At 35.4% G+C, this 18,177-nt stretch overlaps 1 protein-coding gene across 4 annotated transcripts in view; it reads right to left on the reverse strand.

The window, feature by feature from the left end:
* LOC106178367 (uncharacterized) overlaps positions 1–18,101 on the reverse strand; it is a 35,338-nt gene extending 17,237 nt beyond the window's left edge. For 2 of the 4 annotated variants that reach the window (XM_013561514.2, XM_013561513.2), the window contains exon 1: positions 17,784–18,101. In XM_013561514.2, the coding sequence (XP_013416968.2) occupies positions 17,784–17,838 (55 nt within the window). In that variant the 5' untranslated portion in view covers positions 17,839–18,101. The remainder of the gene's footprint in view (positions 1–17,783) is intronic. The other 2 variants (XM_013561515.2, XM_087015127.1) reach the window with 2 other exon arrangements.
* Positions 18,102–18,177: the final 76 nt, after the last annotated feature.

Raw genomic sequence — 18,177 nt, forward strand, 5'->3', positions numbered from 1 at the left:
CAGCAAGGACATTATGATTGTAAATGATCCAGAGGTAGAAAAGAGAACTGATTTCAAGAAAGGGGAGAAATGTGGAGGGTATGTCGAAAAAGAACAAGAACAAGAACAAGAGCTAGGATTGAAAACTGATGATGATGATGATGACAACGGATTAAGAGTAAAATGGGTGAACTGAAGTATTATGAGAAACCTGATGTAGTTGAAAAGGCTTTAACAGATGATGTAAAGAATACGGATAAAGGACTTGATGATGGTGATGACCCAAAGTATGTGGAGAAACATGGTGTAGATGAAAATGCTGTAACGGATTATGTAAAGAATGCTGATGAAGGACTTAATGATGAATGGATGGAAATGGATTTTTCTAATTTCAAAAATACAGACGGAGACAAACTTACTGAAGTAGAGATGGAACAAAGTGCAGGTGAGGAAGAAGTTGAAGAGAATGAAGAACAAAGTGCAAGTGAGGAGGTACTTAAAGTTGTAGAGAATGAAGACAAACAAGGTTCAGACACAGAAAATGTTTATGAGAATGCAAAAGAATGGACAGGTGTAAAATGGGACTTTAACAGAGACAACAAAAAGGTGCAGAGAAAGTTTATGGCAAAGAAACTAAAATGGACACTTCTTCCACACTGCAAATTAAGAAATGATTTTTTTATTCAGTTAAAGGATAATGCATCAGTTAGGGCTGCACTGTAGGTTCAGAAAAATGAGATTTATAGATATTTTACACTTGGCTCAGTATTTGATATTCTTGTTTTAATATTCTAAGTAAAATTGCACCAAATAATTCATGACCTACATATTTGAAAATAACAAGATAAATTGTGTTTACAGATACGGTTTAATTGAATTATAAAGAATATGTGACGGTATTTTTTTTATTTAAAAATGTTAAATTTCCAACATGTGTTATGGAAGAAAGAATTTAATTTCGTGATATACCTGATACTGAATTGTTTAACTGATGAGATTTTAAATGTACAGTCCATTAGAAAAGATGTTATTTAAACCATCTGTATGATAACTGGACATTTTTCTTTTTCAAAATATTTTGGAAGCATAAAAATTCAAATTTAATTTCATTAGAATAATGACGTCTTTGTACAGCAATGGAATAGACAATGAACTGAATTAATTACAATTGTTAGTTAAAGAAATGATATTTGACAGAATAATATATGGATTTTTTTGTAATTGAATCATGACATAGATATTTTGCATAAGTGTTTAGCTGTTAAAATTGTATCTTTGAGCATTCTGTGGAATCTTTATTTCAAAAAATTATGTAACCATAATTTTTTTTTGTGGGAAAAGAAGGAATATGTTAAGGTCCACTAAATGCATGTGATGAAATCACTCATTTACATATTATGTTTATACTTGTAATCAGTCAGCATATTATCATTCACCTTACTTCAGTCTTGAATGAATATTTATCATCCTCTGTATAGGTATACCTGATAAGTAGAACTGATGTAACTTAAAAGTAGAAGCCCTCAATTGTTATCTATTGCATTGCAATTAGTATTTAAATGAGTTGCTGCCACTGTGGCATGCAGATAGATTCTCTGGAGATAATGTGTATAAAGGCTGAATGCTTGGACTTAATAAAGGACTTTAGACTTGGAACTGAAGATGTGAGTTTGTGGTGATATTCCCTCTCCCATGCATCAGTGACAGGTAAAATATTAGAAGAACCTGGGTAGGGTGGAACATGGACCCCTACATGGCGATTTCCTCTGGAATAAGTTGCAGTATTGTACTGTTAACCTAATTTCCAAGTAATGTCATAAAAGGAAATATGTAGAATCTGACTGGGAAGGTTACTCAGGATAATGATAAATGCATCCCTGGTGAAACTTAAATTGGTAATTGGTACTAATTGAATAAACGAGTTGAAAAATGACTGTACTTGAGGTGAAAAATGTATCTTCACACCATATGAAATGAATGAGGAAATAGCTACTTGAAGTCGTTTCCTTCAATAAGATGTGCATGGCTTCAGAGGTTAAAACAAATACTGACAGTTCATGTTCGTCCTGACCTGGTGCATTCCAAAGTGGGACTGGGACTTGGGTCCTGGTCCCAGTTTCACAAAAAACTTAAGTCAGGTTCCCTGGCTAAGAACTTAATTACCAAGGTTACATGGTCACATGGGTACATCTTACCCTATCAGGAGCAGTGTAACAGCATTCACATGGAGATCTTAGTCAACTTAGTCAACTAAGATTCATACAGAACCCCCCCCCTCCCTCCCCCGATCCTTCTAAGCTCAAGTCAACTTTTTGGTTTGCTAGCTATCAACATTTTTTATCTTCATTGTAAGTGATGATTGATTGACTGATTAATTCAACACAGGTGCATTTTGCATAAAAACTTACTTTTGCTAATTGCCATTCATGCACCATAGAGACTCAACGTCCTTCTTTTTTCTTCAAAAAAAAAAAAAAAAAAAAAAAAAAAACAGTATCTCCTGCAAGTCTGTGTCATATCAAATTGTTTGAGGCAATTATATATGATTTACTTTTGTTTTTCAGAATGAAAGAATACCATTTGTCATCAGTCTGCGCACATGAATTTCATAGAAAAACAAGTGCGACACCCTGTCTTTAGCTCTTCCCTTTTTTTTTTCATTGTGACAAAATGCTTGGAAAATGAAACTTGTGCTAAAATGAGGAGGGGGTGCAGAAAGTAAACTCGAACGTGTCTTCTCTGACCTGACATTTTCAGCAATGGAGCCTATTTGTTCCTGAGCTGACTCTGTACGCTATCATTTCTGATATATGTGAAGACTGTGAAAAGCTGAGAAAACCACACCACCTCAATCAGACCTCATGGGGCTCAGTTTACTTCACAACATGTATCTGTATATTTTAAAAACTTTTTGATGTCTTGGGCTCTTTCTAGATCACTGTTTGTTTCAGAAAATTAGTTGTTAAGTAAAATCAGTGCTTTGTTGACAAAAATATTTAAATTCAAATTCTAACAATAACTAACAACATGTATTATTCATGAAAATAAAAAATGACCATTTGCTAAACATATAGTGTACTCTTTTGTTTTCTCTTCTGAGTCATCTACATCTTTCTTTTCCTTTATTCATAGTTTTTTGACATTGCCATTTTGAAAAAACACTTGATTTTATTATCACCATTTTCCTGCATCAAGCAATCATTTATATTTTCAGGTTTGTATAAACAGATGTTTTGGAATCAGATGTTTCACTCCCCCCGCCCCCCCCCCCCCCGCCCCCCCCCCCCCCCCCCCCCCCCCCCCGAACAAACCCCAACGTAATCTTTTTTTTTTGGCTGTATTTGTACAGCAAGATAGATCTTCTCTTTTATCTCTATTGAAGCAGGCATGGTACATCCGCTCTTCTTCTTTATTCCTGAAAAGCTGTAAATCATACTTCAGTGAATGCCAGGATGAGTCACTTTTTAGGTTCGCAATTCTCCCCACCCCCTTTCCATATGATAAAATATGGAAAAACTCAACAAACATAAAATCAACTGATATTAAAATTGTCAGATCTAGACAGTCCCTACTTTTCCAAGTAATGTTAGCAACCATCTATGCTTGTTAATACATGTACTGTACTTTTTTAATATCATGATTTACAGTTTAATTCCACCTTCATTTCTGCTTAACCCCCTCCCCCCCAATCGGATATGTTGTGTGAAATCCCACCTTGTATAAATATCATTATTTTTAGGATAATTCTTAATAAATTTTACACAAAACATTTTCCAAGCATTTTATTATCTCATGATTCATTATCCTGAGTAACAAAGTAATAACAAAAATCAAACTTTAACCATCTTATTTAAATGTTTCCTTTTTCCAAAAAATAAAGTCAAAATTTAAGGAACTACTGATTAAATATCACTTTAGACCACTGTAGGGAATATTTTGCTTAAAATAATTGAGAACTTACCACACTAACAAAGATAAAAGTAGCATGACTCAAGGCTGAAACTTCTTGATAAATGTTTGGTTAATTTTAAATCAATTGTTTTTGTTTTGTGAGACGTGAATTTGTAAAGCTGCACCTTGCTTTGTATTAGACATAACTTCATCAAGCTGACTCAATAATTCTGAACACAAAAACAAGATTATTTTTGTTTTTATAACAAGCTTCCAGCTGAATGAAACCTGGCAAAACACTATATGATACTGCATGACATCTGATCTTTATTAGGGAACACAATGAATCAAGAAATAAAAAATTTGTTTCAAGAAAAGAGAGAACGTTCATCACTAGCTGTCTTAATTTCAAGGCAAAGTTGGTAACAAAGTGTGTGTGTGTGTGTGTGTGTGATAACTGTGTGGAGTTATTGCCTTAATTCTAGTGTGCATGCATTAAAATACGTCATTAATACAGTTACAGTGTACATGTATAAAATGTACCCACTAAATGCACACTAAAATTGAGGCATTCAATAGTTCAACACCTGAGCAATATTTCATAGGCATATTTGAGAGGAAGAAAGTCAAGATTTGTAGTTACTCGATACACATATTATTTTGAACATAATTCTCTCTAATAGAGACAAAATCTCAAAACTCACCAACGGTACCTTCTCAACATACTTCTGGTTTGAAAGTTCACACCAGTAAATTGGAAGGCATGAGAGAAAGATGACCTCATACCTTAAGAGGCAAAATAGACTAAACAAAGTAAACACACCAAAATATGAAAAGCAAGAAATATGTGTATAAATAAATAAATAAGATCTGACTTTGGTATGTGTAACATCAAATTCATAAAACAGAACAATAAATCCTTGTATAATTCTTGTGTGGCTATATCTTTTATAGCCTCCCACGCAGGCTTTTAACCCTTACACCAACTGCTTCAGGTCATATAATGATCACAATAAAATCAAAACCAGCACCACCTATATTAAATCACTTTTTCACAATGCCCAGGTCTCACATGAATCTCTACTATAGCCACAGCAAAATTTTATTCAGTTTACTTTCGCTTTAAAAAAATTCAATCTCTATTCAATGTCTCGCCTTTGGTTTGATATCTGTGTCTCCATCATGACGAAGGGTGTGTTGTCGTAGATGATGTCCAACATTTCTGCCGTTACTGGCACTTTAGCAGCAGGGAATTCCATTATCTTAATTGGTCGGAAACAGTTAAGTGATTGTTTCCACAACTTAAGCTAAACCTGGGCAAGAATTGATGCTGACATGGTCCTAAAAGTGAAGCTAATGACACTTTATCGAGGAATACCGAGAAGCATTGAGCCTGATGATTGGTTGGTGCAAGATTTTATGATTTTATTCAAATCTATCTATTCTTAAAGCAATCCAAGCCAGGATTTTGAACACAGTTAAGTTCATAAATAGCTTCTTGTTGAACTAATCTGAGGAAAATTAAGGCTTTAAAAACATATACTGGCACTGTACCATTCAATATCTCTCTCCTTGGGTTGTACACATAGTGCTCGGGTAAATGTATATTTCTCAGGTCACAATTACCGACACTCACATTTTATACAGTATGGCAACTGACACAGAGATCATGCAGAAAAGGTAACATAAACAAGAATTGAGGTTGATTTTTCATTTTATTTTGACCATTTCAAATAAAAAGGAAGAAACAGCCTTTTTTTTCATTTTTTGACATATTGGAAATCACTCCCCCCCCAATACATGGACTGGTAGCTAGTTGACTGTCACTAATATAATAAAACATAAAATTTCATGAAAAATGTGAAACATCATTTCTCAGTGCACACTTGTTTAATATCAAATCATTTGCAAAAAAACCAAAATACTTTTTTTTTAGAAATAGTAAAAAAAGCCCTAGTCCTACTAGAGTTAGTAATACTGCATCTGTGCAAGAAGCTCTTCAACTCACTTAGAGACTCAATGCACCCTAGGGGATTTGAGCTTGTTAAGCCATAAAATGTGAAACACAAGATAAAACAGATCTCAGCCGAGTGTTTATTTCCCTTCTCTGTGAGTTGATATATATCAAGGAAGCTATAACCTGAAACTTCACCTTAATTCAGGTAACCCAAAGACGCACACACACTGGAACCATTGCAAACATTGAAAAGCCTTGATTTTGTTTAAGATCTCATCTAGGATTGTTTTAACTGAAACTTTTTAAGGACAAGTGACAAGAGTATCAGACTGTTTGTTTGCCACTTTTTTTCAATCAATTCAGTTCAATTCAGTTCAAGGTTGTAATAAAAAATTGTTGACTTTTTCTTTTTTCTCATATATCAAATTGTCTATGATGAGAATAAAGGGAGGGGGTGGGGAACATATGACCAGGCCACGGGAAAATACAGGAACAGTGGGACAGTAGACTGATATCCTTGAAGTTTCAAAGAATTCAGAGATCTTCGGAATTGGTCTCAATTTTACTTGTATGAACGGCTTGTACTTCAGGACAACAATCCATGAAACATTATTGCCAAAAACATGTATTGTACCCTTGTTGTTGTTGAAGAAAAAGAGGTCAATGCTCTTAATCGCTCTCTGAGGTGAAACTAGGCACCTATTGGGAGAGGTTCAGAAAGTATCAATTTCACAACATTCTTTCTGGTTGTAAAATTACTGTTGTTTAGGGTGACTGGTACAAGTACTTAAGAATAACAGGAGCCTTAATTGTCAGTTACTTGAGTCATGACTCTATAATTAAAGTTACTATAATAGTAATATTTTTAATTACTATTATTAATAACTACAATTCTGCTCTCAAAAGAACAGACTGTAGGAACCTATAGCCAAAACTGAACTATTCCTTTTTTAATTAGGAGGGGGAGGGGTGAATTGACAAACATGACAGAAAAAACATGCTCAATTTGTATGAAGAGCTATGTACAAAAGCGCAACCATTTGTAAGTGAAAGACAATACTCTGTTTAGCTATCTATGCCCTCACTTCACACTGCAGAATTGGTAAAATGTTATCAAAATAATCAACACTTATAAACAAAGAAAGATGTACCCTAGCTTCCATAGGTATATGTTGATATTTTACCCATAATTAATTACTGGGCCATAACCTACAGCTGACTATTTAAATTAAATCTGTGTGTTGAAAAGCCAATGTAACGCTGTTTCATGAAATACCATCACATTTTTGTAACCATCAATGAAATAATCTTTCTTGTTTATGGTACACTTTTGCATTTATAAATAAAAGAAAATAAATTTTGTCAAAAGTATTTGTTTACTCATTGGGGAATAAGAATTCTTTCTACCTGACCCTAAAGAACAAACCTCAAGCAGAGCCACAGAATTTATTGGCGACCTTAGAAACCTTAATCAACCTCTTATCTGGTGTACAAACCCAGGAGAACCATCTCATATTTAGTAACCCCATAAAGTCCATGAAAAGGTAACTTCGGGTCTCTCATTTCACTTATTAATCTATAAATATAAAGAGATTTAGGAAATGTCCACCATCCCTTGCTATTAATATACTAGTACATGTAGTATCCTCAGGAAAAAACATACAGGTCTATGTAGGTGACCTTATGGGTAAGTAACTCCACCTGTGTACCTTTAAACCAACAGGTAATTTTCACATGTACATTTCCAAGAAATGAACACTTGAAATTACCAAGGTAATTTCAAGGGTGATGGAAAAGGGGGTGCATTTATGTCAACAACTATTTGTACTGGTTCTTAACCAAGCACTATGGGCTCCATTTAAAGGATTCAAAGAAGCATGGGTTTTGTCAGAATCTGATGCAGGATGGAAAATACAGAAGATTTCTTTGTTAATTAATTCCTCTGGTTATTACATTTACTGGGTAGTGAATATTCAAACCAATTTCTGATTTAGAAACTACAAAAATGAAAACCAAAGTACTTTTCTACACACTCTCTTTAATGGATGTAGCAAAATGAAAAGTTTGCAGCAACATGTTTGCAGGAGTTTGCAAGAAAAATTTCCTTGCTGCTAATTTGCAGCCATATTGCAGCAAAATTTGCTACAAATTTGCAAGTAAAAATTTAGTTTGCTGCAATATTGCAGCAAATTTTTTATAAATTTGCTGCAAATTTACAGCAGGCCTGATATTGTGCTAAGGATATACAGTCACATCCTAAAACTTCAACCAAAACCATTTTGCAATGTTATTTATGATAAGATGGGCTCAGTATGCAACCGGCTAGTGACTAACTTTTTGTTCACATGAGAAATATTCCTTTTTAAGAAATTCTTATGAAATTATATAGCCTTGAAATATAAAGAGCCAGCTAATATATGGGTCCACCCAGTAGCCTAAATCTCCAACAAGAAAAAAAAGCTTTGATCTTGCTGGCACTGATTTGCCCAAGATGGTTCTGGTGGACAGTTCCAAAGATTGGAATAACACATGCCACATGAAAAGAAGGGTATGTAAGAACCAACAGGCCACTACTAGGCATTGGTAAGAGCCCACTCTGCAAACTGTTAAAACCACATGCTAAATGCTAATTAGAATCAACTGAAATGTGGTTGACTGAAAAAACTAGACTTCAAATGATGTTCACTGATGTGTGTGTTTAAGTCTCCACCCCTCCCTGTTGCTTGGTTTTTTCTTAATTTTCACGAGTTTATTTTAGATGGTTAGCTTGGGGTTTTGATGTCATCCCACTTGTTGGATCAAACTCTGCCTTTTAGGAGAGCCCAGAATAGTTGAAATGCCAATGTGAAAACAATATAAAAAGAGGTTGAGTCATATTAAGCCAAATAGTATTTATTACAAAGGCAGCATGTTGAGAACCATGGCCTTTGACTTGATAGATTTATTATGCTGCACAATGTTGCTTGGGGTAAATTCACTAGCTATTATTCTAAAAGAACATGCATGGATGCACTTATTTTCAACACCTGGCTTAAGCATTATTTGCAGTAGTCTTTTTAGAAAAAAACTTTTTCTTTTAAATAAGGAAACAGACATGTGATTGTTCAGACACAAACAAGTGGTGAGCAAAAAGAGGGTGCATACACTGTATCTATATCAGAACAATAAACCCTCGGATTATAAGGCGAACCCCAGAGGGAGAAGCAAAAGTTAACTGTTTGCTTCTTGTAACTACATGTACAATTGCTTTGATAAGACAATTCTGAAGACACACCAATTATAGTTTGGGCTTCATAAACAAGACTGTTATCAATATTATCAATTATGTTCAATGATACAGTATGTATACTTGTCACTAATTAGAAAATATATGCCTAAAATGGTGAGGTTTCATATCTTTGCTCAACATATGTCAGACAGACATGATGACCAATGGTGTTTGATATTATTGTCAACTGACTTTTAAGGTTACCCAAGAATTGTCTCTGCCTTTACTCAGAGCACCACAATTGACCGAGAAACGTCATTTCTTGAATTTCATTTTGAGGTTGCTGACTTCAGAAGTAATGACTTGTGGGTGTAAAAGCATTTTAGAGTAAATAAGCCATCAATGTAACTGCACTGACACTTCTATTCAGAGTAATAAAAACAAAATGCTTGAGTAAGGAGCAATAGCAAGACCCTATTTCACAGTGATGACACAATGAAGTTCCTCCTGAGTAATGTTCATTCTATCCTCCATGTCTGCACCCCCCTGCCCCCTTCATCCTAAAAAAATGGCAGATTCATATTTGTGAATGGTGCCATATCTTGAATGATGGTCTGCAGTAGGTCAGATGTCTGCAGCTGGCAAAGCAGCATTTACTGACAAGACATTCAGCATCAGACGGAAAGGATTCTCTGATGTCAAATTTTTCAATATTACCAGTAGTTGTTTTTCATTCTATCTCTACATTTTATGTTGAAATAGTTGAAAAAACTAGCTAATTCAAACAAATCTCCATCATATTTAAGTTAAAGAATATTGTTTTATGATGAGAAATCTGCCTGGCCAAAAACAAAATCTTCTCCATTTTTTACGCAGCCAATATAAGTTAATGTTTTAGGGAAATTTATGCTCATGAGAGTTTTAGTAAATCAAAAAAGTTCTTTCACAAGAAATACACAGCTTTTTCAGTCAAAGAAAAATATTTTTCTTTTACTAAATGATGTCAATCAAGTCTGAAACATATGACATTTGATCCAATTTCACAGCCCAACATTTCAGTTGGCAGGATCCATCATCACATACAGATTTGAAGCTCTCAGGGCAGCTATGCCAGGAGGCTTTGTGACCTTTGTCTATGTGGCCAAAGCAATGTCAAATAGCACAGATAAACAAATCATCTGCATTCTACAGATGTTCTCCCATAATTGTCATTCTGTTAACAGGACCCATTAACCATCAAGATGTCTTTTACTTCAAAAGGTTATTGGATTTTCCACTTTCAAAATTTCAACTTGTACATGTAATTGTTTTGTAGCATGCTATGACATCAAGGTGAGTACTAGTACTGGTATATTCAGGTTCTGGTAGCTTTTCTTCGTTGTTTGTTTTTGAGGTGTTTGCCAAAAAAATATGTTTTACACCTTTACCTAACTACATATACATGTAATACTATGTTTTCACCATCAGGCAAATTAGTAAAGCACATGTCTAACCATGTCATGTGACAAAGTTTATTTACTTAACGAAACACATTATTCAAAACACCCAAAATAATATCTGAAAGAAAATTGCCAAATTAAAACTGATGAGATATCCATACTTTAGTGAACTAGCTTATCTAAGTCAAACCAGGAATTTTTTAAGGTCCAACAGGGAGATATTAACACACTAGTTGGAGACTACGTGTTTGTTGTTAGGGCCCCAAAAAGGTATTGGTAATCTGCATGTTCTGGCAGTCCTGCATGGCAGAGATAACAAGTTCCCTTCAAATGTTTTATACTGAAAACTACCCAATCGTTGTTTCCAATCCACAGACAGGGCCATACATCTCATCTTGGTGCCCAAGGCAGGTATAATTCTGTTGCTTGTTAGAATTAAAACACCACACCTTCATTCCAACACCAATGTTATCTGAGCAATCTGCTTCAGAATGACTCTATAAATACAACACTATCTGCTGTGCACAGTGAGAGAAGCCGCTTTTTGGGCGTGGCTCACTAGAGCAGGGTGTTGCAAACTGCGAATAATGATGCATAGGTTTCCTTCTTCAACCACAAGAATATAGCTCTCCTAATATAACATGAAGAGCTTTGGTTTATTCACTGAAACAAAGGTATGAGAAATTACATTGCACACATGATAATGATTCATTGCATACCAAACAAGTGAGTTTTTTTCATGGAATCCCATCAATATTTCTATGTTACTTCACTGGAGTCACTGGGAAATGTAAAAATTTTTAATTAATTTTATAAATGCTGTAAAATACCGATATGAAATATTGTTTGCAATTCATTCAGAGAACTCAAAAAGAAGATGACATAAAAAGAATTTGACATTATGATTAAAACATGAGGTCTCTGTCAAAAAAAACTTTCACACTTTCTGACTCTTTGTAAGGAACATTAGCAGAAATTTAGAACCATTCAAACCACGATCAAATCTCAGACAAAAACTGAAATTGCCTGTTCTCAGAAATCTTGCACTTAATGGGTGTCATCTTGCTTGGACAGATGGTAAAAAATTCAGAATTCTATCTGATGACAGGAAAGCATAAACCAGAACATTTCAACCAGACATGAAAAAAAAAGGAAAAAGCCAGCTGACACCCAAATGAAACCACTTTTTCTCACAATGGCTTGAATAAAAATGGCAATACATCTGTAAAAATCTAACTTATAGAGACATGCTATTTTGGTTTATTATCAGACTGCATGTTTGATGTGTACTGGCAATTTTTAGTTTGGTTAAAAAGGGTTGGATGACAGGGCTGTTCCATGCACATCAAATTGTCACAACATATAAATCCATATTTTAGGGCCCACCCTAATTCCTGTCAAAAAAGCATTTCAAACAATAGGCAACTTTATGCATCAGAATGTCTCGTCTGTCTGTCAATGGGCATGACTTAAGTTTGTAACAAGACAACTTTTTTGTAAGGACACCTCATATAAATTTCCTAAGGCCATTAATCAAATCACATATACCCTCTTTGCATGACTCTTACTCGACAGTTTCTGGTGAAATACAACCTCAAGAAAAACTACAACCAAAACTGGCATATGACCTGTAGTATTGTTTCAACTGAGAAGTCACCATCTGTTATTCATTCCAAACAAATCGTATAAACTAAAAAGTGTGTCTAAAATCACACTTGCCATGTGCATGCGACAGATTCAGACACAATAAGTCTAAAAAAATGAATGTGTATTATCATTATTATAATAATAATTATTATTATTACATCCAACAATGGAGGAGGTTATGTTTTTTGTTATTGTTAGCTTGTCTGTGCCCAGCATTATGCAAAAAGCAATGGCTGGATTTTGATGAATTTTTGGGATAGGTCACAAATGTTCAAGATAGAATTGATTATATTTTGGTGATGATCCATTAATTAATAAATTAGTAGGATCTTCTCCATTATCACTCTCCCAAACCTTCTATTTTTTGAGGTGGAAAAAAATGCTTGGATTAGTTCCAGAAAACCCAAGTCAATATCAAAGAAAATCAAGAGACGGATAAAGATATCATTAATGCATACACTTCTGTGGCTGCAATTCATGATTTAATGGTCGAAAAACAGATACCATACAATTTGCCATGGCTGCTTTTGAATATAAAATGTCTCCAACATATCAAATAAAAATTAAGTGTTTCACAAGGCGGAAAAAACACACATAAAAAGTTTAGCACAAGAGAGTTTATGTTAGTACAGTGTATTATTTAGGTCTGTATACATAGGGAGGAATTTATCTCTAAAAATACAGTTTTTTTTTTCAATTCAGCATTCAATGTGTAGTTCATTCATTAAGTTATATATAGATAATCAGATTCTATTTTGATACAGATTAATCATAAAGTATTCCATCAATTTATTACCAACCATTTCTCAGGCTACAGGTGGTGAATCTTTTCAACCCAAGTAATGTTATGTGTACCCTTAATTACTATCACCTGACAGCACTGGGAGCAAGGCTATGCTGTTGGTCATACAGGCACAGACCTGTAAGCAAGGTGGTTAGTGGGTTCAAAGGAACCATCCCTATGACTGGAAAATGTCGGCTTTGAATCAGAATTTGATATCAGTTCTTTATGCCATTTGTCAAGTTGGTTCAAGGGTTTATAAAGTCCGTCTTTACAGAAAAAGACCCCGCCCCTTTGAAATTGCTGGCTATCAACAGGTCTGGAAGTGTGTTCCCAAAGGGCTCTGAAACTCAGGGCGGCAACTAAGAACAATAGCTTTGTCAATGTGTGGATGTCTGTACGTCCACACCAGACACTCCTGAGGATGTATATATCCATACACAGCATACAGCAACTCCTAGGCCATATTGCTTGTGTAAACATGTCAGTCAACAAGAGACTTCTATTCCACATGTACCCAGGGTACCAAGGCAGATATTTTGATAATCAGACAGAGGTGAAGGCTGTGCAGCCTGAGGTGGCTATGTTCACACTGCATTGTCCTCATTCCACAAGAAATCTTAATTCAGTCAGAAAGTCCAATGGTCTTACCATAATTACCAAAAATTCGCAGTACAATGTTATATCTGAGCATGCAACAGTTATCAAGTATATACTTTCAGAAATGATGTTCTTACATTGTACTATTTGAAATTAACATTAGGGTTGATATTTTACATGTATTGTAATGCGCCACTGCTACAGCTGATCACACAAAATTCTCTCCCCCCACTCTCTCTGAAGGTAACGCTAATCACTAGAAAAACTTGCATATTAACAAAAGCATTTACCAGCCATGCCTTTTAAAGGTACTTTTCAAGAATAGTTATGTAATACCACTTTTAAACTTTCCAAGCCACAAGGCATGCCACTTGTTATCAGTATGCTTGCTAGAATCATGGCAACCCCAAAGCCACATCCATCTGGCATTTCACTCCTACATTTCCTCTCACTGACCTTTTATTTCACCGATGGTTGGTAAAATATGTATCTGGCTCATTCTAATAAGCTATTGTTGCATTGAAGATTTCCCTTTCTGTGTCTGTGAGATTTAAATCTAATTAAATATAAAAAGAGATTGTAATCAAGTCTCTGTTTTAATGAAGTTATAAGTAAGTAATTTTTTGTTATAAACAATCAGAATTTGGTTTTTGGTTTTTAACACGGCCCCCTCTCTCTCCTGTAAAAAATTCAACGAGAGCTTCCATAGGCTCTTAAACTTGAGATCCCATAAGTGTCTGTGTAAATAAACTTAAGATTACAAGAAAAGATAGCTGTACCACTCACACCCACTCTCACTTAGGGTGAAAATATACTTGGGAGAACAAGTGGCCTTGCTCACTGTTGGCAATGACTTTCATAGTTTCAGAACTCAAAGTGGAGCTATGGGACATATCCCTTGCCCTCAGCTTTACCAAGACTTGTTCTTTATCTGATTCAAATATGCATGGTGAGGACCTGAAAATTTGCTTCTTCTGTGACCTAAATGTAGGTATCCCACCTCTGGAACTGCCTGTAATGCCTATATGATACGCCATAATCAACCATCCCATTGCAACATATTAGAGCATAAACATATAAACTCTCCCTTACAGATACAGTGGGGAATATTTGCCTACATGATGTGAATTTCAAGCACATGCAGTTGTTATTTCAACCTTTGTTGAACCTCTTTCCTGTCATCAGCAACCAATTTGCTGCCTGGAGTAGTCCATTACTCTACAGAAACAATATCTCCAGGAACATTTCTGTACAGGTTTTTTCTTTCTTTCGTTTCTCATTCTGCCTCAAGTAATTATGTGTTTATTGTTATAGTTATTTCAGTTCCCTGCTATTTCTCTGTTCTTTGAAAATTGCCATGCACTTTACCTGTACCCAATAATTGGCTTGAAAAAGTGAGGAAGAGAGAGAACAGAGAAAAGCATATGCTGTCTCTAAATGATTAAATAGCTCACAGAAAATCTCTTCTTTAACATTAATAAGCCTAAATTAGTTAAAACTGTATAAGTGAAATTGACCCTTTACATCAGTGAATAGTCAGATAGAGGCATTCAAGGCAGATACACTGAATTACTGGTAAGTAATTGGTGAAAGCTCCATATGATCATGCATCTTAGTCAATATATTATTGTGACACCTGATACTACATCCCTCGATTGCAATCCACTTACACAACTGTGATAGTGGAGCTCTTCATGATTATGATTGAAAACTGCCAACTTTTCCAGCTAGACCACACCCAAGTACAACATGAACTGGCAAAGTCCAAACTAGGTACAAACAAGCCCAGATTTAGGTCAACCTAATACACTGTGTTTTTCTCATTCCTGAAATGTCAATGGTTTATAAAACACATTCAGATCAAAATGTAGAACTCCTATGCATGTATTATCTCAAACACTGGCTCACAACTTACAAACAATTACTGAAAAAATATTTTCCGTTTGCATAGAGTCAAAAAGTCACTTTTTCAAAGCCAAGCCTTCAAGAATACAACAGGCCAGGAAAAGGCAATAATCCACTTATCATCATAGTGGGGTGTTAAAAACATAAGCTAGAATAACATCAACAGTCATACTGAACATGTGCAAGGCAATCAGACTCACTTGTACTTAATACTACTATAATATTTCCTTTTCCTTCCTTCTTCACTTGTCTCCTTAAGTTCCCTTTTCACTACTTTTTTAAACCTTTTTTTCTGTTTTAATTTCTTCTTATATCCTCTTTCAACATAGGCCTTTTTTGTTTTGTTTTCTTGCTGTTTCATTCTGAACATTCTTATCTCTTGATAATTCATCATTTTTCATTTTTAGTTTGTCTTTGCACAATTTCGTGATATTTTATTATAATAAATTAATAGTCTTCTGTCCTTTCAATCCACTGCAGTTAAATGGTAGTAGAATGGCTATCATGTATGTATGCAAACAAATTTTTATCTCAGTAAAGTATCATTATTTTCATTTCTCTATCCCTTCTCCCTCTCTCTCACACTTTCGTATAAAGGGGATAGATACAATGGACATGGATAAAATTCATCTATTATTTGCCCGCGTCCCTCAGATCCCCACCACATAATTAATCCAAGGAGATCATATACTGCTAATCTAAACATAAGCTAGATAATCCAGTAAACTTGGCTACTTCCCCCAGATTGGAACAATTAATTAGCAGTGGCCCACTAACCCCCAGCTGTTAGGTGAACAGGTGATGGCCAGGGCTTGACCAGATAACTGACCATCCTATCTCTATGTTAAGATATCTGGTCTTGGTGTAGACATATTAGATATATTTAACTGGAGTTATGCTTAAGTTTTTGTCAAAAAAAAAACTGAATGCTCTTTCAGTTTTCTAAGACCTCAACTGGGTTGCATATCTTCTTCCTCCAATTTCCTACCCCATCCTTCATCATACTGTAAAAAGCAATCAATATATTTTCAAATTTCTCCACCACCCACCACCCTTCTCAACCAACCTATCCATCAATGCCGCCATTTTTCTTGAGAGATATTTGAAATCTCTGACTTTCCAATGGAAATATCCCAATGATGTTCTGAAACTTGCACTAGTGCCACAAATATTCACATAAAAACTTCGGATTTGGCAGCACAACTAGGAACACAATTAATTCTAGGGCTTCGTTCACATGCAATGTCTATTTTCTAAATTCTATTTTCTATTTGCGGCATGTCTTATGATCACGGTCTGTGCACTGAATATCCCGCCGCGTAATTACTGGCAGCGCGAGCCAGTTACTATAAGTTACTATAAGTAACTGGCTCTCGCTGCCAGTAATTACGCGGCAGGATATTCAGTGCACAGACCGTGATCATAAGATAGCGCGAATAGAAAATAGAATTTAGAAAATAGACATTGCATGTGAATGAAGCCTGAATCCCAGGACCGTAAAGTTCTGCAGTCTGTACTTCTCATAATCATCATCATCATCATCATTATTATTGTGTTACAATATTATATTATTAAGAACATGATGAGTAACAGAGCTTTCATAATAAAAGGTAGACCCGACTTGATTCCTGAACTTATATCACTACAGGTTGTAGAACATTCTTGGTAGAGTAATAACGGCCAGCGCAGAGTAAAACGAAAGTTGAATTGATTTTTATACCACCTGGGGTTCAAAGAGATCATGTGCACACGGTCTCTCAATGGAAGATAAAGGGTACAAAACATCCAGGTCTGGCCATGTGCCCATAACATAATCTTGTGAGATGTTGAAATGAAAAATAGTCTGTAAAGCGTGTTACATGAGATTCAATCAGAGGAACAATTACTGAGTACAATTCATACATTAACTACAGTAGGTGCGTTCCAAGTCCCCTGTGTAGGGTTACTGCTGGTTGCAGAACGTGCAAATCAAATGCATAGCATACTTGAATACTGGTACATGTAGTGATTTATTGTCATTAAAAACTAATACATGTACCAATGGCATTTGGAAAATACCGACCTACACGCCGTTCAAATTTGTTGGTTTCAAAAAATGAAATTAATCAAAGAACACCTGTGACCTATTTTTTCTACGCACAATAAACTTGCAAAAAAAAAAAAAAAAAAAAAAACTTGAGTACACGGATTCCAGTGATTGTTCCTTTTAAAGCACCTTGGTCGCTTTTTGACTATGTGAGTCTATGTGGTGACCAGGTCCTTTTAACGATCGTCAGTTTTGCCGGCAGAAACCTTTCTGATAGAACTTGGGAGTGAGAAGCACATTTGCTATGTTTAATCTTCCATCTGTGCGTGTGATTAGTTCGGTAAACTTACCTAAAACAACAACCAGTAGGCGTAGAAATTCCATATTGGCCCACCCGATTTTCATCACTGGGCTACTCGTTTACCTTTTCCTTTGTGCGTCGCAAGTTCGGCAAGTGCCTGTTCCCTGATTCTCACTGAGCGTGTAAACGTAATGATACCAAATCACTGCAGAGGAGCTGTCGTCAAGGTAACTGACAACACACACAGCACGGGCAAAGTGCCTTGCTCCTAAATCCTTATTAGATTCTTATTAGGTTCAGATTCCTAGCGTAAGTCCCCTGTGCTTGCAAGTCCTCTAACCTATGTTCTGAGAATGGCGTGTACGTAGCACTGCTACTTACTACAAATGCCCCCGCCCTGCATCTATCCGACTTGAACTGCCTGTACGCCGTTTCGTCACATG

This window comes from Lingula anatina, chromosome 6 (genome assembly GCF_051362555.1).
Source record: "Lingula anatina isolate TDL-2025a chromosome 6, LinAna3.0, whole genome shotgun sequence".
Lineage (NCBI taxonomy): Eukaryota > Metazoa > Brachiopoda > Lingulata > Lingulida > Lingulidae > Lingula > Lingula anatina.